Source organism: Thunnus thynnus, chromosome 22 (genome assembly GCF_963924715.1).
Source record: "Thunnus thynnus chromosome 22, fThuThy2.1, whole genome shotgun sequence".
NCBI lineage: Eukaryota > Metazoa > Chordata > Actinopteri > Scombriformes > Scombridae > Thunnus > Thunnus thynnus.
Genome location: NC_089538.1, coordinates 7774675 through 7795963, shown reverse-complemented (window position 1 = coordinate 7795963; position 21289 = coordinate 7774675). Strand labels below are relative to the sequence as shown.

At 39.3% G+C, this 21289-nt stretch overlaps 2 protein-coding genes across 2 annotated transcripts; both read left to right on the top strand.

The window, feature by feature from the left end:
- The first annotated feature begins 4823 nt into the window (after window positions 1–4823).
- btr33 (bloodthirsty-related gene family, member 33) lies at window positions 4824–9070 on the top strand. The gene is made up of 8 exons (XM_067580445.1): window positions 4824–4924; window positions 5309–5881; window positions 6044–6139; window positions 6575–6808; window positions 7113–7260; window positions 7387–7413; window positions 8013–8158; window positions 8255–9070. The coding sequence occupies exons 2-8, from the start codon at window positions 5312–5314 to the stop codon at window positions 8672–8674; spliced, it is 1641 nt and encodes a 546-aa protein (XP_067436546.1). The 5' UTR covers window positions 4824–4924; window positions 5309–5311; the 3' UTR covers window positions 8675–9070.
- A 1009-nt stretch (window positions 9071–10079) lies between these two features.
- rpgrip1 (RPGR interacting protein 1) lies at window positions 10080–21202 on the top strand. The gene is made up of 31 exons (XM_067580347.1): window positions 10080–10190; window positions 10775–10980; window positions 11170–11223; window positions 11503–11620; window positions 11802–12007; window positions 12132–12234; window positions 12349–12489; window positions 13074–13179; window positions 13358–13381; window positions 13489–13635; window positions 13746–13819; window positions 13923–14143; window positions 14313–14419; window positions 14546–14596; window positions 14736–14915; window positions 15043–15160; window positions 15323–15483; window positions 15574–15919; window positions 16161–16321; window positions 16551–16783; window positions 16944–17059; window positions 17328–17548; window positions 17766–17822; window positions 17932–18119; window positions 18405–18486; window positions 18640–18706; window positions 19087–19181; window positions 19366–19555; window positions 19640–19724; window positions 19858–19985; window positions 20262–21202. The coding sequence occupies exons 2-31, from the start codon at window positions 10893–10895 to the stop codon at window positions 20507–20509; spliced, it is 4116 nt and encodes a 1371-aa protein (XP_067436448.1). The 5' UTR covers window positions 10080–10190; window positions 10775–10892; the 3' UTR covers window positions 20510–21202.
- Window positions 21203–21289: the final 87 nt, after the last annotated feature.

The window sequence follows — 21289 nt, the reverse complement described above, 5'->3', positions numbered from 1 at the left end:
ATACACATTCACTCTCTTCTCTGTGTTTGAGAACATCAGAAGCAGTGGAGTAAACATTACTGCTGTCACTGGTGAGATATTTCACTTTATTTCTATACACTGTATCACCTTAACAAGTCACCGTCTGCTTTTCAGTCCACCATTGTGAAGCTAACATGTATCTACTCAGTGTAAAACTCCTCCGACTCTATAATTTTTAATTTATTGTTGATTACATCTCTGTTGTCAAATATAATTGAATGGATTAAATTATAAAATGTGAAAGCTGGATAAAGAAACATCATTATAAGTAATGCAAACAATACATTCACTTTTCAATTTTCTTGTATACAGCATAAGTTTTTATTCATGTGGGGATGCAAAATGGAGCATCTTTAACAGTCAAAGGAAACATTTACACTTTTTACAGACAGTCCTTTGTTAATACATTTTCTTTCCTCTCTTCTTCTGTCTCAGCTCTACCAAATTTACAAGACTTCAGATCAACAGGACAAAATGAGACCAGCATCACTCTGCAGTGGAGTAAAGTGAACAACAATGTCAGCTTTATTCTACAGTTTAATGATACAGAGATAAACATCACTGCACCAGATGGAGATGGAGCAGTAACTCACACAGTCTCATATCTCACTGCTGGAACTAAATACACATTCACTCTCTTCTCTGTGTTTGAGAACATCAGAAGCAGTGGAGTAAACATCACTGCAGTCACTGGTAAGATATTTTATTTAATGATTATACATTGCAGCAACTTAGCAAACCATCATCTACTTTTGAGTACACCAGTGTAAAACTAACATGTATTTGCTGGTCATAATAATTTCTCATTAAATGTCTTACTCATAGTCAGTGTTAGATTTCATTCATGTAGGGAAGCAAAATGGACCCACTGTAGAAGCGTCAAGGAAAAAAGGTCCATTTTACAGATATTTCTTCTTTTGATAAATGCATTCACTGTTTTTTTTCTGTCTCAGCTCCTCTAAATGCAGGAAGCTTCAGATCAACAGGACAAAATGAGACCAGCATCACTCTGCAGTGGAATAAAGTGAACAACAATGTCAGCTTTATTCTTCAGTTTAATGGTACAGAGATAAACATCAGTGAACCAGATGGAGATGGAGCAGTAACTCACACAGTCTCATCTCTCACTGCTGGAACTAAATACACATTCACTCTCTTCTCTGTGTTTGAGAACGTCAGAAGCAGTGGAGTAAACATTACTGCAGTCACTGGTGAGATATTTCACTTCATCAATGTGTATTGAGCTAGGCATTACACTGTTGTTCTGTCCTAGTAGTGTACATACAACAACATAATGGACAATGTAATATATAGTCGTATACTGTATGAAAGGCAATGGCGAACTATTGGTTTTTGAATTACAGTGTGAGTTGTAATGTGATGGTTATGACTAGCCAGTTTATTCCAGTCAGCAGCAGTGAAATCTGGTGGCAACAGAACTTGCAGATTACAGCAGCAAGCAGGCAGCAGCAATGGCTTGAATTGAAAAGTTGTGGGAGAAAGCTGGAGTGATACATTTCACCTTGAAATGGGGGCAGGTAATAGTGAACAGAACTTAAGAGAAACAATAGTAAAGAAGAATCAGAAACAGATAATTGGATAAGACATTTAGACATACAGTGCTGTTAAGTGAATGTGTGTTTAGGTGTGTAGTTAGCAGTTACGCTGATGACCCATTGCTTTGGGTGGGACTATATATTTTTCTTTTTTACATACAATACTTCCTTGGTAAAATTACTCACTGCTCTTTTTCTGTCTCAGCTCCTCCAAATGCAGGAAGCTTCAGATCAACAGGACAAAATGAGACCAGCATCACTCTGCAGTGGAATAAAGTGAACAACAATGTCAGCTTTATTCTCCAGTTTAATGGTACAGAGATAAACATCACTGCACCAGATGGAGATGGAGCAGTAACTTACACAGTCTCATCACTCACTGCTGGAACTAAATACACATTCACTCTCTTCTCTGTGTTTGAGAACATCAGAAGCAGTGGAGTAAACATTACTGCAGTCACTGGTGAGATATTTTACTTCACTGATGTGTGTTTAACCAGGCACAACACGAGACTTGATGATGAAATATATATTTAAATTAGTACTGAATCACCAAAATAGTTTGTAACTAATGGTTTATGAGCTTAGTTGCAATGTAGTGGTAGCCACTACCAAGTGATTGCAAGTAAGCATCTGGAAACCCAGTTAGCATCAGCAGTAGCCAAACTGAACAAATTGTGGGTGAAAGCTGACGCATTCTATCACAATATGGGCAGCTATCAGTCAGTTAACATAACCACCAGCAGCAGTAGTAGCTGTTTGTTTGTTAGATTTAAGAATCCTCATTCATACACTTAAGAACTGCCCTTCAGTTTCATGTTGCATTTTTACCTTCCATGTTTCTTGTTTTGTTTTGTTTTGTTTTATCTTTGCACCGTTCAAGGACAATTTAAATGACACACTGAACATCACCTCACCTTTTCTCGTCATTATTTTTTCCTCTCTTTTTGTGTTAAGTAAAAAACATATGTAATTTAGCTTACATTTAAATGAAATTCTAGAAAAATGTATACATCACATTTATTTAATATAATATATTTGACATTATTGTAACAAAATATTAATTCCTGTGTATCTAATTTTCTTTCCATGTAAACAACCACTGTCTTGCCAAAAATGACTTTGACTACAACAGAAGGGCCTCGTAAGTATATGCATTTGTTACATTCATTACATGGGCCTGAGCTTTTGTTTTTAGTGCCCAATTGATAATTGTATTCTCATCAGATTTATATTATGATTGATTTCCCAATCACAACTGTATTGTTTTTATCCTTTATATTTATATTTATATTTATAATTGTACTTCTTGTTAACCATTCATTATGTGAATCTCCTTTTAATTGCAGCTAAAAAAATAAACTAAGCTACTTGTGTTTATAAAGCCATGAATTCATACTTACTATACAATTATTTAAATGGATAAAATTTCAACATCATTTATAAAATATAAAACAACAACAGTAAGTTTCATAAATGTTGGAATCATAATTGTTGTTTTAATGTATGTTATGACACTTAAATGTAGTTTTTTTAAAAAGTGCTGTAATACAAATTATACTCATTGGTGATAATAGTTAATAGTATACGATTATGTAAGTGTAGTGTTTAATTATTGTGATACAGGCACAATATTTTTGGTCAACATATTTTAACTGGTGTTGAATACTCATTAATGTAATAGATTATCCATTTATATTATAATGTGTATTATTTCATGTAACATATTTTACATTTACGTCAACAGGGTATGTTGTTGGATTGAAGATCAGATTGAACTCATATGTTCAGCTCTCAGACTCAGACATGCAGAGTGTGTTGGAGGAGGTGAGAATAAACTGCTGTTTCAATTCAGTCTCTGTCAACATCATAACAAGTTTCTTCTCACTTTTAATTCAAATAATCTACAAATTATTACGTTCAGTATTAACATTTGTTTTTTTTTGTCTGTTGCGTGTGTGTGTGTGTGTGTGTGTGTGTGTGTGTGTGTGTGTGTGTCTTTTTTTTTAATCCAGTTCTTCCGACAAAACGGATTGTCGCCACAGTCCCTGAAGATTCAATCTGTCAAGACATGAGATGTGGACAGACAGGTTGAAGTAGGAAGGGAGGATGGATCTCTTTCAACAAGTCATTTAATCTTTTTGTCACATTTTGAATTGTTTTCCTTGAAGCAAATGAAAAAAATACCTGATGATTTTTCCATCTTCCAGTGAAATGTAATTGAATTGTAGTTACCTATTTGTAGACTTTTTTAAATGTAAGACATGGCGTTTCCCAAATCTATCTAATTCTATACACTATAAGCTACATACATATTAATCCTTATGGTGTACTGTTCTAGCTGCTGCAACAAAAATCAACATACTTTACAGACAAAAAAATATACAATATGTGCATCAAACTGCAACTTTGGAATGTCACTGCTGATAAAACTGTGTTCCTTACAATTTTATACTTTTTGTTTTGTTTTCCACATTTTGGAGCACCATTCACTTTTTTTCAAAATTAACCAGCCGTGAGTATCACTTTGGATTGTGGGACAATAGTGTACACCAGCAACACACTCAAAAAAAATCAAGTGTATTTAGCATGCATACTGTCTGGTTTGAGTATCCTTCATGTTGTCACACACAACATACTCAAAACCTGCTTAGTGTGTGTTGTATGGATTTGGAACATGCCATGATGGTTGGCAGTCAAGACAAGTTCAAAAAGGTCACTTGATCTATGAGTTTTTATTTTGTTATTTTGTTTCAATGTGAAATTTTGGAAAAGAAACTTTAAAAACTTACAGCACTTCCACTTACAATTCAGATCAATTGTAAGTATATGTGTGAGCCCTGCTACTGTTAAAGCTGTATCGAGTGCATAAAGTGAAGTTATGGAAAGTTCTTCCAAAACCAAAAAGCAAAAAAAACTTATAGCTGTGTGAAATTTTGTTTGTCAGTGTAAAGATATTATTGATACAGTATTGTGATAATGTGTGTGTAAATATAAACAGTAATAATATAAAATAAATAAATAAAGAGCCTTTGAATCTTGGCAAATACATGGTGAAGTGATGAATGTGACTGTGTTTTATTCAAGTGCTTCCTTTCAGTTGCTCAATGCAATACAAATACAATATGATTATATAATGAAATACAAAGATACACAACACAATACACACCCAGTAATGCACTTGATCTAGACTTTACTCCTCCCACTCTGGAACCACATGGTGGTTGGGAAAAAAAAGTCCCAGAGGGAGGGTTAATAATGAAACGTGAAGGAGTTTGTCTTCACAACCACACTGCCAGTGTTTGCTTTTCCTACTTCAAAGGTCAAGTTTCCCATTGAGCAACAAGGTAAGACCGAGACAAAAACAATGGTGTTTCAGCACCTTGATTAAACAAATAGAATAATTTCTGTGATGTTTCTGCTTCGGATTTTAAGGAGTGCATTCAGTTCATGTTTTAAGCTGAATTTACAGGGCGAGTTTCACATTACAGAGTCTGAGTCACGTGACTATGCAGGTGGACTTTGGTCACTGGGCAGCTTGAATTGTTGAAAAATTATAAGGAAGTTCAAATGTGTCTTTCTTTATAAATGTACATAAACAGTGAATGCAATCACGATAATGGAGACAGAGTTTGTGAATCAAAACACATTTATTCTGTGACTGAGAATTCAGATTCACTATTTTCTAATTCCTATTCAGTTAACATTGATTTTCTTTCTTTAATTATCAGGTCATGGCTTCTTCCAGCACTCTCTTGTCAGAGATGCAGTTTCAGTGTTGCATCTGTCAGGATGTTTTTTCTGAGCCGGTCTCAATCCCCTGTGGTCACAGCTTCTGCTTCACCTGCATCACATCATACTGGGACCACAGCCTTTCCATCAGCTGTCCAAAATGTCAGACGGTCTTCGAGGGCCGCCCAGAGCTTTGTGAAAACTCTTTTGCCAAGGAGATGTCTGAGCAGATCCGAGCAAGAAAGCAAAACGGCAAGACATCAGTGCCAGTAAAATCTATACATTGTGATGTGTGTGTTGGGAAGCAAACAAAAGCCCTGAAGTCCTGCCTTGTGTGTCTGACTTCGTACTGTGAGAGTCACCTGGAGCCTCACCTGAGAGTTGCAACCTTGAAGATTCACAAACTGATAGAACCTGTGGCCTTGCTGGAGAACCGGATGTGTAAAAAGCACCAACGGCTCCTGGAGCTGTTCTGCAGGAGTGACCAGAGGTATGTGTGTGTCCTGTGCACCGAGACCGACCACCGCTGTCACGACATCGTCCCAGTAGAGCGAGAGAGTCAACAGAGGAAGGTGATGTCCTGAACTCCTTTTCATCATCATTGTGCCATCACCCCATCCCCGGCATCAAGGCATGCTCTGGCAGCCTTGATGCCATCATGTAAACCTAACCTCTAAATTAAGATTTTGACTTTTGATTCCAGTTTGGGTTTTCATTCCTGTTCTTATGTTCAGGCTCAGATGAAAAGGACCGAGGCTCACGTTCAGCAGATGATCCAGGAAAGACTGCAGAAAGTGGAGGAAATTGAACATTCTGTGGAGCTCAGCAAAGTGAGTTGACATAAGAATTGGATGGTTACTGCAGGAAAATTGTGCCATTGTAGCAGCATTTTACACAGCCTATGTATGAGACTGTAAGAAAAGAGGCTGAACACTTTCCACACAGGAAAAACTGAAGAAAAAAAAATGAATAAAATGAATTTGTTAGTATGCATAAAGTAGTAGAAAATGTATTGGTACTACTACAGTAATTGACCAAAAATATATAAATATATATATTAATATGCCGTTATTCTGTTCTATAAGTATTTACTATACTGACTCATATTGCATTTTCTAGTGTCAAACTCCGCACGTACATCATTCACTTCACGTACAGTGAAGCTCAAACATTCAACTGAAGTAACAATAAACAAAACACATTTATGAGTGATGGAGTTTGGAATTTGAATCATCAACTTTTTGTTCTTTATTCAATGTCTTCAGGAGAACTCAAAGAGAGACATAATGGAAAGCATGAAGATCTTCTCCGCTCTGTTTCGTTCCCTGGAGAGAACTCAGGCTGAGCTTGTGGAGACGATCCAGAGGAAGCAGGCAGCAGCAGAGCAGAGAGCGGAGAGGCTCATCACAGAGCTGCAGCTGGAAATCACTGAGCTGGAGAGGAGAAGAAGTGAGATGGAGCAGCTTTCTCACACTGACGACCACCTCCATCTTCTGCAGGTCAGGAGTTGTGTCACAGCAATATGGACAGAGGAACAGTCAGAGAAATTGTCATCCTTAGCATGAAAAAAAAATACTTGAAAGTACTACACTCATCCTCATGTAAATTTTCAGTCATAGAGGAAGAAATCAGTGATTTAATTCTGAAAACCTACATTTCCATTCTTGTTTTCTTGCCATCTATTGTTCTTTTTTTCTCCTGCTTCTTATTCACTCGTATTCTTCCTGTCTCATCTCATCTCATCGTGTCTGTTCTCTTCTCTTATTTAAAGTCATTTTTCTCTTATTCAACTATTTATGTCAGAGGTTTCCAGCTCTGAGTTCTCCTTCAACCACTAAGGCCTGCTCTGACATCATCGTCCATTCAGACACGTGTTTGGGAACTGCAAGGAGAGCACTGGCCAACATTGAGCAGCAGCTGCAATCAGCTTTGAAAAAGCTTTCCATGCAAGGTCAACTTCTAAAATTATTGTTTATCAACATCACCATATTATATGATAAAACAACTATATCACATTCAATCACTGAATTAATCCATGATTCTGTTTTGGCTCATTTTGGATCATATGTTCTTACAGAGCAAGAAAAGATGCAGCAGTATGCAGGTACAGTTTGACTTTAAAACAACATCGATGTTATTTCTCATTAAAATCAAAACATACCTATATAGACTCCACTGCATGCTGCATTAGGAGGTAAACAAAATAACAATGATGTTAACATCCCATGGAAAAGAAGAGAATTCTTGGTTAAATTATTGGTCGCAAATACATAACTGCTATAAAGATAGGTCATAGTCAACTGATTCATTTATTGAATATTTGCTTGACCTTACTGCAGTTGAAAATTAGCTGGCTGGTGTACACTGTCACATTTACATAAATGCTGAATAACGTGCATTGTCCTTTGTCCAACGAATGAACTGAAACCATAAAAGAGGTGTGGCAATCAGCAACTCTTCATAGCAAAATGAGACAACCGAGTCCAAAGTCCAAAGATTCTAAAACATTCATACACAAATTGCAGACCCACATCTGTAACAGCATTAGCAATTGTCATTTAGTTAACTTTTAATCGGCTGTTTGTTAGATTTTTCTGTACACAAACATGTTTTCCAGTTTCAACACAAATTTAAGAGTAAGTAATCTGAGGGGAAAAATTAAAATGAAGTTAAACAAACATAATAACTGTGTCCATTTATTAGTTGATGTTCATCTGGACCCCAGGACAGCCAACACGTGGCTAGTCCTGTCTGATGGTGGGAGAAAAGTCTGGGATGGAGATGTTGAACAGAACCTGGTGGACCTGCCTGAACGTTTTGACACGGCACCATGTGTGCTGGCCACCAGGGTAAATAAAGATTTGTATTTATCCTAGTAAGGATATCCTGTCTCTCTTTCAGTGTCTTAACAATGAACAGTGACCTTAACCTCTCTTGCTACACAGGGTTTCACCACAGGGAGGCACTACTGGGAGGTGGACGTGGGAGACAAGACAGCGTGGGACCTGGGTGTGGCCAGAGAGTCAGTCAACAGGAAGGGTTTGGTCACACTGAGCCCAGAGGACGGTTATTGGACTATTTGTTTGAGGAAGGGCAGTGAGTACCGGGCATGTGCAGGACAGGCAGAGCTGCTGTGTCTCTCTCAGGGGCCACAAGTTATTGGGGTGTTTTTGGATTACGAAGACGGGACGGTGTCCTTCTACAATGCAGAAGACAAATCACACATCTATTCCTTCCCACAGTTCCAATTCACTGAGGCCATGTTTCCCTTTTTTAACCCAGAAATGAGCGACAGCGGCAGCAACACATCACCACTCATCATCCGCCCTGTCAGTGGAGGTGATTTAGATGATATTACAATATGATGTGAAATGTCTCGTCATTGTCAGATTTGTATCTCATGGTATTTTGTTTTTTATCAGGTACACTGCGTGAAACTGTTTACTGTGTTGACATGAAAACATTTTTAACAGTACACTGTCTGTAAACTGAATGAATCAGTTATGATTATAAAGTAGACATGATCATCAAAAGCACAACTTTTTTTCTAATAAAATATCTAAATATGATTTGGAACTTCAGTAGCAAGAACTGGTTTGGTTTATTCTGCCAACAATCATCACAGAAGTATGAATCACAGATACGTAATTATGGAGTGAAACTGTATATAGTGTAAGTTATACTCAAATTTTGTCATTTCAAACACTTGTGCTCTTGCTTCACAAATTTCAAACACCGTCCTCTGAAATGCACAGATACAAGTGGTGTTATACTGTATTTTGAAAAATTAAATTCTTCATCACTATTTGATAGTTGATTATTGGCCTCCCTCCTTTAAAGGACCAGTGTGTAGGATTTAGTGGCATCTAGCAGTGAGGTTGCAGATTGCAACCAACTGAATACCCCTCCCTATCCCCTTCCTCTTCCAAGTGTGTAGGAGAATCTACCATGGCTTGGAAAGTCGCAAAAAACGTGAAAGGTCCTCTCTAGAGCCAGTGTTTGGTTTGTCCATTCTGGGCTACTGTAGAAACATGGCTGTGCAACATGGTGGCCTCTGTGGAAGAGGACCCGCTCCCTATATAGATATAAAGGGCCCATTCTAAGCTAGCGAAAACACAACAATTCTTATTTTCAGGTGATTATACACTAAGGAAAACATACTTACGAATATTATATTCCATTTCTACCATGTCTGTTCTGCTAGATGCCACTAAATTCTACACACTGCTCCTTTAATTAACTTCAAACTGCTGCATATATCATACCTCTCATGCTTTCCTCTCCTCCTTCTTCTTCCCCCCTTCACTCGTGCTCCTTGAAGAAGTCACACCTTGAGCGCAGATCTTAGATCTGCCTCACTCCAACAATAGCTATCCTCAGTCATTACAGGCTAAACTACCAAACTGACTTCAGAGCACGGCTTAGATTGTACATCCTGACAGTTAATCTGATTAACACGATTAGCCTGGTGGCAGATGGAGCACTCAGACTGATTTCAGGTTTGGGAGGAGGCTATACACACACACACACACACACACACACACACACATAGACATATATACAAAGGTATGTCACTGAACTGAATGAATGCATACAAACACATATTTACACAGTTAGTGCAAGTAATCATTTATCATTGTTCCTGAAAGAATCTTAAATAGGAATATTACATGCATGTAAAGAGAGAGCTGAAAGGGGTTTGGAAAGAAGAAAAGCGGAAGGGATGAAGAGGGATTAAAACTGATATTATCCAAGCACAGGGCAGAGACACACACACACATGAAGAGAGCCTACAGGTCACACTAGGCAACAGGATAAAGCAAGAACACTACACATTTCTTTACTGCAGGTAAAACCTCTTTGGATGACCAGCAGACAAGGGTAAGTCAAATATATACTATATTAACTATATGTTCTTAATATGTGAGAGAGGATATCAAAATGCAAATCGTTGTCTTACCAGTATGATTTCTACTGTTTATCTCTGGCTGCAGAGCAATGTAGTGTATGTAGACCTTGTAACAGCCAAAACCATTTTTGTGACTTTGTCCCTGATTGTTGAAGTTGGCTGATATGTTCATAAAAACTGATAGTAAAGCTGAACCTGTTGGGAGTTGACAGCTTTTCCAGTCTTGAGCAGATTATACACAGTGTGTATGAAGTATTCATGTAGTGTTTTTACCTGTCACTCAGTAAGTAGATTACCTCCTCAACGGAGACCATATAATTACCCCAAATTTCCCACCTTTTACAATTGTGTTTAAAATGTTGTCTTTGTATATGTGCAATAAAACTTTTCATTATTTGTGATTAAGTAATTAAAAGTAGAATACAATCAATTTTTAATTACACAAAACACAATATGTAAATACAAGTCATGTTTAAAGGAATGAATTACCAGTGTACTATTTTGGTTTTTCTATTAAAACCTGTCATATAACATATATGTTTTGTCTTATTTCCAGTTTGTAATTTCACCTGTATGGACCATGGATGAACCAGCACTGGATGTCAATTTCACCAGTTTGCTGTTTTGACAACTCAAAGGCTTTCTGATTGGCTGAGTCTGAGTGGAGAGGTGTGATGTCACCAGTTATGGACGAGACAGCGGGGGATCTCCCAGTCCGAGATGTGGGACTGATGAAAGGAGGACTTATGCCAACTGTCCCAGGTTTGTGTGTGTTAGTGTGTTTGTGAATTTTTATAACAAATAATTGAAGGCAAGGGTTGGGGGTTTAGGAAATTAAGAGATTTATAGGTACTTGTGTATTGTGCAATACAAGTGCCTGTCTGTGTGCGTGCATGTGTGTGCATGTGTGTAAATACATTTGTAAATGTCACCTTCCTGTTGTCTCTTCAGATAGTCTACGTGATATGAAGTCATGGAAGAGGCATCATATCATGAAGATAAAAGGTGAAACCACTTTACAAAACTCATCCTGTCTGATCTCATCTCAAGTTTTCAGGCTTTCAATAGGAAACATACAAAAGTACCCTACCTTTCCTTTCCTCCTAATATACAGTCAAAAGTTTGGACACACTTTCTCATTCAAGTGAATGGGAAGGTTTGTCCAAACTTCTGACTGGTACTGTTTAAATAATTTTAGTTTTTTGTCTTCAGTTGTCTGCGCATCAACCATGCATAGAAAGAAAGTGCTTTTTTATATTTGTTGCGGCCTCTCTCTCTCCACAGATCCTCAGCGCCTGTTCCGGTTTCCCAGGGAACACCTGGAGGACCTGTGTCTCCGACTTCAGGAAGAGAACAGTGTGCTGAGACAGCACACGCGTACACAGGAGCACAGGCTCCGCAGGTAACATACAAACACAGGAACACATACCTTCTATAACACCAGACATTTGGGAAAACATACAGCACATTCATGGCATCCTGTTACTAATGTCAATGTGACAGCCCCAACATTAAATCTAAACAGAAACATGATGACGACACATCCCCTAATATGACCCCTCTAACCCCTTCTATGTCCCCAGAATGTCCAACAGACTGATGCGTCTTCGACAGACCCGGCCTGGATCTAGCGGTGTTAAGGACAGGGAAATGGAGGACACCTTACAGGAGCTGGAAGCCCGAGTGGCCATGCTGGAAAGCCAGAAAGCAGTGCTACAGAACAAACTCAGCCTGGCCAAGCAGCACATTATGGACCTGGGGGGACGCACACCATACAGGTTCAGCAAAGGTGTGTGGATATGGTGTGTAGAGGAGGATGAATGGATGAATATCACATGAATGGAAGCCAGGAAGACTGCCACTTCCTCTTCCTCCTCTGACCTTCCTCTGTCTCTTCCTCCTCTTGTTGTAAGGTAAAAGTCTGGAAGTGGAGGGCGGAGTCAGGAGGGCAGCCCAGACAGCCCCGCCTCGCTATGGCCCCACGCTGGAGGACACCAGAGCAGAGATGGAAAGATTGTAAGTGTTTACTGCATGATGAATTGACTGGCTAGAACACAAACAGAAAAAATACTTGTTGGAAGGATCCTCCATCATGACCTACCTCTGTCGCTCCACCTCTCTCCCTCCCAGCAGGTCCAGTGTGACAGAGCAGGTGAGGATGTCAGAGCTGGAGCTGACTACCCAGGCTCTCAGAGACACACTGAGAGAGAAGGAGAAAGAGTTTGATGGCACCATGAGAGAGATGAGGAAGCAGCAGGCCGACAGACACAGGTGGCAACATCAGAAATATTACCAATGCCAATATTAAAGCTAGCACTGCAGTTGGTTGCATTTTTCAGCACTTCTTTTCTCCTTTTTGGAGTATATGTTTAAATCAATAAATTAGTTTTTATTTGAATACATATATGCTGAAGCAGTATGCTTTACTACAGCTAAAATCACATCCATTAAGTTACAAAATGTGAACAAAAATGATAGAAATTCACTGTAAATCCTCAGTCAGCCAAGAGGAAGCCAAATCTGTCTTTACTTTGTTAATGCAGTTTCCAATTCTTACTCCTAAAGCAATCTAGTTTGACAGCTGTCCTACAACATAAATAAGTAACAAATCTAACAACATTCTAACGTTTAAGTCGCTCTGGGTACATTTTTATTTAGTTGCTCTATTATTTACGTAGATTTTAAACCTGCAATTACACAATAAATAAAATCTCAGTAAATTAGTCCCTTTTCTACACACTGTAGCGCTCTTTCACCACTAGCACTTGTACTATTGCTACTGCTACAACTGCTTCTACACTGACAAGGTGAATAAAAGTAATAACTTATGTTGTAACATCATATTTCCTGGTCAGAATAACTATCAGAGAGAACGTGGATCTGATCCGTCTACAAAAGCAGCTTTCAGACAAGAGCACTGCCCTGAGAGTCACCCAGGAGAAGTTCAATGACCTGCAAGAGGTGAGAGGCCGTTTATGAAAATATGTTCTCTTAAGTGATTAATATACTCTTTTTGTTATCTTACAGAACAGATATTATTTCAGTATATAAATCATTTACTGGTCCTTAAATGATTAATCACTTTCTTTGTTTGCCATTTCCTTCTTTATTTCTTTTTTGCTTTTTTGGTTTCTTCCAGGCATTTGAAAATCAGTTAGAGGAGGTAAAAGCACTGAAACACACACATACACACAAAGCTCAAACAAGTACCCCATCTCTAATTAGAAATTAATTACTGCTCATATTAATTTAGTCATGTTTTCACTCCAGAGTCAGAGGTCGCTGAAGGAAAGCCAGGGAGCTCTGCTGGAGAAAGTGGAGGAGCTGACTGAACAGCTGAAGCAGGAGAGACAGAGAGCACTGGCACTGGAGGGACAACTAAACACTTCCACCCTGTCTCTACAGACTCTGGACAAGGTACTGCGTCTCTATACACGTATACACAACCCACTGGGTCAGAAAGAGGTAGAAGTTTGTTATTTGCTCTTGTGTCAGGAGGTATTTTGATTTGATTCTTTCGCTTCCAGCTACAGGAGAGGATATCAGACCTGGAGGGAGAGAGGGATCTGATAAAAGAAAACTATGATACTCTACTAGAGAGGTGAGAGTTCAAGTCTTCTATGCCCTACAAAACAATCTGTAAAATCTAATGGAGCAAATTAACCTGAACGTTTCATAATTTCACTATGTTTTCTCTTTCCTAGTACTTTATCTACTCAAAGCATCCATGATGGCCAAGTGGTCAAACACAAGGAACCAGACCAGAAAAGGGAGGAATCAGGAGAAAACATTTTCAGGAGGGATGTTCACAGACTGGAGGAAATGCTGCAGGCAGAGAGGGAAGATAGAGGCAGGCTGGAACTGGAGAAGGAGAAACTGAGACAAGAGAAGCAGATATTGGAGGAGCAGAGGGAGCGAGAATCAGGTAGGAGTTGCAACATGTTGACAGTGAGAAAAAAATGGATTTGGGGTTAATTAATGAAGATAAATGTTATTTTTATCGTGGTTTTCACTCATTTAGATGTATGATATAAAGCAAAATAGAACAGCAAATTAATTGTATTATATGTTGTTGTCCTGTTTGTCTCATTTAGAGTTTTCTGGGACGATGAGAGACAAACGAGAGAATCTGGAACGTGAGGTTCTCCAGTACAGAGAGCAGGTGTCTGCTCTGCAGGACAGACTGGACTCTGTCACTAAGGTCAGAAATGAAGGGCTGAATATTATATCTCTGTACAGCGATTTCACACATCAATCTCTTACCTGTTTTCTGTATTTAGCACATATCCTGACACAGTTCTCATCCTCTCCTTCTCCTCTCTTTTAGGAGTTTGACATGAGTGTTGAGGAGCTCAGTGAAATTCTTTTGCAGATCAAGGTTTGTACTTTCTTGTTCCTTATATAGCCTGCTTAACATATTACAATATTTTATATGCAAAAGACATTTCTGTCTGCTATTTCTTTGCTATCAATTAAATGGTTTTAATCCTTGTCTTATGCTCTTTCTACAACTCCAGGCGTTCAGGATGCAGCAGGAGAGCAGGGAGGGTCTGCGCTTTCTTAGGGCTGATGTGAACATGGGGGATTCATCCCATGAGCTGACAAACATCCAGGCATCGCATGCTGAGACTGTGCTGGAATTACAGAAAACCAGAAACCTCCTACTGCTGGAGCACCGTATCACTAAAGACCTGCAGGTACCAGCAGTGAATCATAATCAATGTTTAAACTCCTGTTATTTCCATTTTCAAATGTCTATCTCTTTTTTTCAAATTCATATTATAACTGAACTTGTCTTCAATCAAACTTTGTTTCCTCCCCAAGGAAGAGTTAAACACAGTCAACCAAAAGATGGCGAGAGAGAGGGAGGAGATCAGGGTGAGGATGACGGAGAAAGACAAACTTTTATCAAAAAGAGCTCTTCAGATCAACACTTTACAAGGTGAAAACATGCTTCAGAAATATTAATTACTATAGTAACCACATGGCAAGAGCACACAGAATCTTTACAATATAGTTTATAATGACTTACTCTTGATGTCAGAAAGAGAAAATACACAACTAGATTGCACTACATTTTTTTTCTCTTATTCGCACTCTATAGCCCAGTTGAAAGAGTTGGCGTACAGCCCCAGGAACTACAATCGGACCATACCAATACAGTACACCTGGCCAGCTGGAGATCAGGAGGTGGTACAGCCCATTGAAGACATGTCTTTTTCTCAGCTGAGGGCCGGGGAGTCACTGTTGGAAATTCACCTTAAGGTAAAAAAAAAAAAAAACCTCAGATATTGTACCTTAATATTCAGAATAATTTTCCCATGAGGCTTATATCTGCTGTCTTTGCACCTCCAGGCTGCCACCTTCACTCCAGGAGGACTTCGAAATATGGGCAACATTTATCCAGAATTGGACAGAGGTGAGGACATCGTGACCTTCTGCACCTACAGCCTCTTGGACTTTGAGGTGCACTCCACTCCCCTGGTGTCAGGCAGCCAACCCAACTATGGCTTCACCTCCCGCTATGCTCTCACAGCCCGCGACCTGGGCAGGCTGGGAGGCCAGGGGTCAAGGGTCAGAGTGGAGCTCCACCAGGCATTGGGAGGGGTTAAGTTTGTGACGCATGGAAGTGGGCAGATGCCCCTCATGGGTGCCATGGAGAAGAGAGGAGAGCGCATCAGTGGACGTGTCACTATCACAGGTGAGTAATGTTTTATACAGAAAAAGTCATGCACTAGATTTGATGCTTCTTTCCCCACAAACACTTGATTTCACTGCAACATTTTCACCTCAACAGATAAATTAGCTGTAATTGATCTTTTACACATTGTGTTTTTCCTCATCGCCTAGTGCGCAGTGTGTGGTGATCTCCATTGGTGTAAAAAATAAAGGCATCAACTCATGTCTACAAACATTTGTGTCTTTTTGTGTCTCTCTCCAAGGCTCTGAGGGTGTTATTGTTGGCGTTGTGGATTTCTGGGTGCGCCTGTTCCCTCCTGCAGAACCTATGGACACCACGGTGGAGACAGCAGGTGACAGGAGGACAGTGACACAGAGGAGTCCTGTGCAGATCTCTCTTGGCTGGCAAGAAAGCAGTCAGGAGGTAAGAGAGAGAGAAACAAATTCTACTGTTAACATTTAGGCCTGAAGGTTCCTTTTCACCATGTTATCTCATGCCATTGGTTAAAAGCTGATCAAATTACAAAAACTACATGTTTGCATAGTTAGATACTGAATCTAATCTGGGTAAAATTAGCCTATAAGCAAAGATGTTCTGCTTTTCAGCATGTACAGGATCTGTGTTTTTCGACATTATTTATTATTTACCACAGGAATTACATGACTACGGTGGAGGGATACCCAATGAGTTGGTGCTAGTGTTGGAACGCTGTGTGGGCCTCAGTCCACGCTGGCCAGGACTACTTCCTGATGCCTACCTCACCTACAGGCTCTATGACCTGCCGCCTCATGTCTCTCAAACAGTCCAGTGCTCTGCTGACCCGGTGTTCAATGATACCACCAGTTATCCACTAGCAGTAACAACTGATGTGTTGCACTACCTGAGGTATGCTAGTCTGGAAACAGAAAAAATATTTGTTATATTAAATATCAGAAAATATCAGAAAATTCTTTTTAAGTTTTTAAGAGGTTACCAGCAATTATTAATACCATAGAATCCTTGTTTTTGAAAAATACTGATAATATTCAACTACGCCTTTGCCCAGGTCTAGCAGTCTGTGGGTGTATGTGTTTGATGACAGCGATGACCAGATACCACCAGCCTATCTGGCCAAGACCCCCATTCCACTGCAAACTCTGGCTACAGGCAGAGAGATCAGAGGTGAGGAGGAGAGAAAATCATTGTAAGATAAACATTTCCAGTGAACATATTACAATAACCATGTCCATCCCCCACTACAGGGAGCACCAACATACATGAGTGTGAAAACCAGTATGTCACTGGTTCACATGGTTTTATCACATGACAGTTGTTTCACAAAATCAGCCCCGAAATACCAATTTCTGGCATTGCCCCCCCCCCCCCCCCTCAGTGTTGTAACATCAGTATTCAGAAATGTTTCTCCCTGTGTGTCTCTCTGTCTCGTCAGGTGACTATGTTCTGCGGGATCCAGCCGGTGGACCGCGGGGCATGGTCAGGGTCATGTTAAAATGGAAGTACCCCTTTCAACCACCCGCAGACACCCTGCTTGGGAGACAGGGAAGGGGAGTGGACAGACAGGACAGAGCAGTGGAAAGCACGGAAAGGGAGGAGAGGAGGAGAGAGGAGGCTGAGGTGCCACAGAGGCCCATAGCCAAGCCCAGAGTGAAGGTGATATTGATTTTTTTTTTTAAAGTTAATTAATGCTATTGAACAATAGGTGTCTTTAGTTTACTGATATCACATCATGGAACTCCTGGGAAATTAAGTCCTAAAAAAATCAGTGTGTACCTCCTAATTACTGTAAGAGGTTTATTTTACTTACTATAAGAGGTTCACACTTCCCATTCTCTAGCTTAATGCTTGTTTTACTTTGGCTTTCTCACAGACTCAGTTACTTGAACCAGGAGAAACCAAAGCAGTGGAGAAAGAGACAAAAGCCTGGGTAATTCTTTTGCATCTGAAATTGTATATTCACAGCTGAACTGTGTGTTTTCATGATAATACAAGTATAGAAGACCATTCTGTGTAATAGTACATTTGTCTGTTTACAGCCTCGGCCTCCACCTGTCAAACAGAAGGACACAAGATCGGAGCCAACCATCTCTGTGAAACCACTGGCTGTTCGCCAGTCCACAGACAGGAAGAGATCCACCAAGAGGTCACCTGACCTTTATCAGGGGAGACCCCATGTGACGCCTGAGCCACGACTGATTACACCCTCTCATTTGCCAACTAGCAAGTAAGTTACTGTGTTTTTTTGTGTTTTTTTTATATTAAAGTCTTTTCAGAATTTATTCTCTCAGACAGAAGAAGTAACTCTTTCAGACTCTTTCATTATAAAAATCTTCAAATCAAGTCAAAAATGTAAAATATATAAAATATGATGAAATATGTCATACCACCTGTTCTTTCTCTTTGTCATATTTTTCACCTCCTCTTAAAACTGTTTTCAATAAAATTGCAGACAGCAATTGAGATAAACCTTTTTTTAATCATTATCTTTTATAAATTATTATCTTATTAGGAGATCTTCAGCAAAAACGTCTTCCAGACAATCATCAGCCACACTGTCGAGGGGAAGCTCTGCCAGCGATGCCAGGACTCAGGTAGGAGCTCATTAAAAGGCTTTAAAGTTGTGGAGTCATTTTCACAGGAAACAACTATCTGTTAGAACAATGTTGTGGAGAGAAAATGAAACTAATTAGAAAGTAATTGATTTAAATTGAGAACTGGGATCATATACTACTTCTTTTTCTCAGGACCTTCCCTCTCTGGATCAAGTGTCAATGGATGAAGAGGAGGAGGGAGAGGAGAAGAGTGAGAGTGGTAACTATTCATATGCACACCTCTCTCATTCTTCATTCATCTGTCTTCTAAATGAATAAGTGGAAAACTGTGAAGCAGAACTAAACTTAATGATTGATTGATTCATGTGGAGACAATAAACAAACAAATATGTGCTGATGTTAGCAAGGCTAACTTGCTAATCTGAGTCTTTTATCAATATCAATAAAATTAAACTTATTTTATCAGTAATTTTCTCTATGTTGTCAGTGACTGATATAAATTAAATCTGTTAGTGTATGTATTTTAATTTAATTTAAAATAAAATATATCCAGTTCTATTAATAAAAATATCTTGTAAGCTTTGTCAGAATATTAGATTTGATGAATGAAAATTTTATGTCAATGTCTTTACTACACAGCTGCTGCAGGTCACAGTGAAACCACAGAATCTTCAGAGACAAGCTCCTCACAAAGCGACATCATCGTCATTCCCCCAAGACGAAAAATAAGAAAGGTACGACTTAACTGAGGGACTGAGACAAACAAAAACTATAACACCTGTGCATCACATAATGTTTTATTGTTATTTATACATGTGTGGATCTTGTATATGTTTTACTCCTACAGGTCTTACTTTATTAGATGGTTACTGCTTCAGTAAAGGTTTATGTACTGAACAGATTCTCACTGTGTTTCAGGGAGACAAGCTGAGAGTCGAGATTTTGTCTTTGGTATTTGAACCATCCTCTCATGTGGCAATGGACGAGTCAGTGCAGCGTCTTTATGTGGAATATCGGCTGCTGGGTGTCCCGATGGAGACGACGGAAACACCAATGTCACTCCGCAAACCCACAGAGGGGGAGGAGATTCACTACAACTTCACACGAGGTGAGAGTGGGTGAGCTTTATGTGTGAGTTGTGCTATAAAGTTTTCATTTCTAAACCCCAAATCGCTCTCTTTGTCTCTTTCAGTGATCTATGTGGATGGTTCACAGTCAGCTCCTCTCAGACAGTATCTTTACACCATGCTGGAGGGCAGTGACCCCAACCAGGGCAGGTAGTGTAATTTGTGTATTTGAATATATGTTCACACATTTTACACATTTAGTGTATGTAAATAATGTATGTCTCTGCTCTTCATGGATGTCTGTAGACCCAAACCACAAAATTTTATATATGTGTCATTGCAGGTTAAAGTTCACAGTTGTCAGTGAGCCGATGGATGATGACGAGGAGTGTGTGGACGTTGGACATGCTTTTCTGGACCTACAGGAACTGTTGCTCACAGGAAGGGATGTTATCGAACGACAAATTGACAGTAAGTGTTTGTGCCACACTTTCTGTGTCTGTTTGTGTTCTTTTGTGTGTGTGTGTGTGTGTGTGTGTGTGTGTGTGTAAAGAAAAAATTGTAAACTGTGTATTTCTTCTATTAATGCCGCTGAACTATACTAAAACTTTTGTGATTTGAAGATTGTGTCTGATACACTGCCCTCCTTCAGATTCAGATGGACGATGGTTTTTATATTCCTGCTTGGATAATGTGTGAAACATGTAGTTTTCTTACTGTCTTTCTCTTTGTTTCTTTTTCCTCCAGTTGTGAGCGTGGATGAAGAGAAGGAGGTGATAGGAAGTCTCAAAGTGTCTCTGGAAGCAGAGAAAGCCTTCAGTGGTATATACAGGGAGTTTCACCAGAAACACGAGACCAAGAAAGAAGATGAGACAGAAGAAGAAGAAGAAGAGGATGAGGAGGAGGAGGAGGAGGAGAAAGAGGCACAAGAGGAAGAGAGGGAGAAAAAGCAGATACAAGGGACAGATTATGATGAGGACAGTGACTTCTACTGAAAGCAAAAAGTATGAAATTGGGTTTATTATTCTAAGAAGTAGCCTCCTCTCCAATGTTTCCAAATAAAGAGTCATTGTCTGTAAGGCATTTGAGGCTGATCATCAAAGTCTATTTATGGATTGTATAAATGTAATGTACAGTTCTGTCCAGTTCCCAGTTCATCATGTACATCTTTATCATGTATCTGACTGACAATATCTTTCTCAGCACACTTGTGGAACATGTTCCTCCACCAAACTCAGAGCACAGAACTCTTTACACAAGTGTCACAGGATTTTATTCTAATATTGAGGGTGAAAAAAGTAGCATTTGTTTAAATTATTTTAGAGTTTGGAGATATGAGCTGACTTTTTGTAAAGGCATTGTTCCTCTTTGAAAGGTTTCCCCTGCCGGTGATGTACTGTATGCTTGATTGATTAAACTGATGATCTTTATAGCTGTTAACTGTTAAACACGAAGAAATTACTTGAATGGTGTGACGACACATGGAATTCTTCAACATATCTAAAATGATTGTTTAGCTCCTTGATTTACATTGCTCATGAAACTTTGGCTGCCCTGACAGCCTCTGGGATTACAGCGCCAACTATGAATCACTACATCTCCTTTGTGGCATGTCATGTATGTCCCATATTTCCCCTGAATTCCTGTCATCCCTCAGCAGCAACTCTATAATAAAGGCATAAAAATAATTTAAGAAAACAAAAGAGTTTCATTGCAAATTCATGGTGAAGTACTACACTGCCTAAAATATTGCAATGATAATTGCAAAAGAAAAC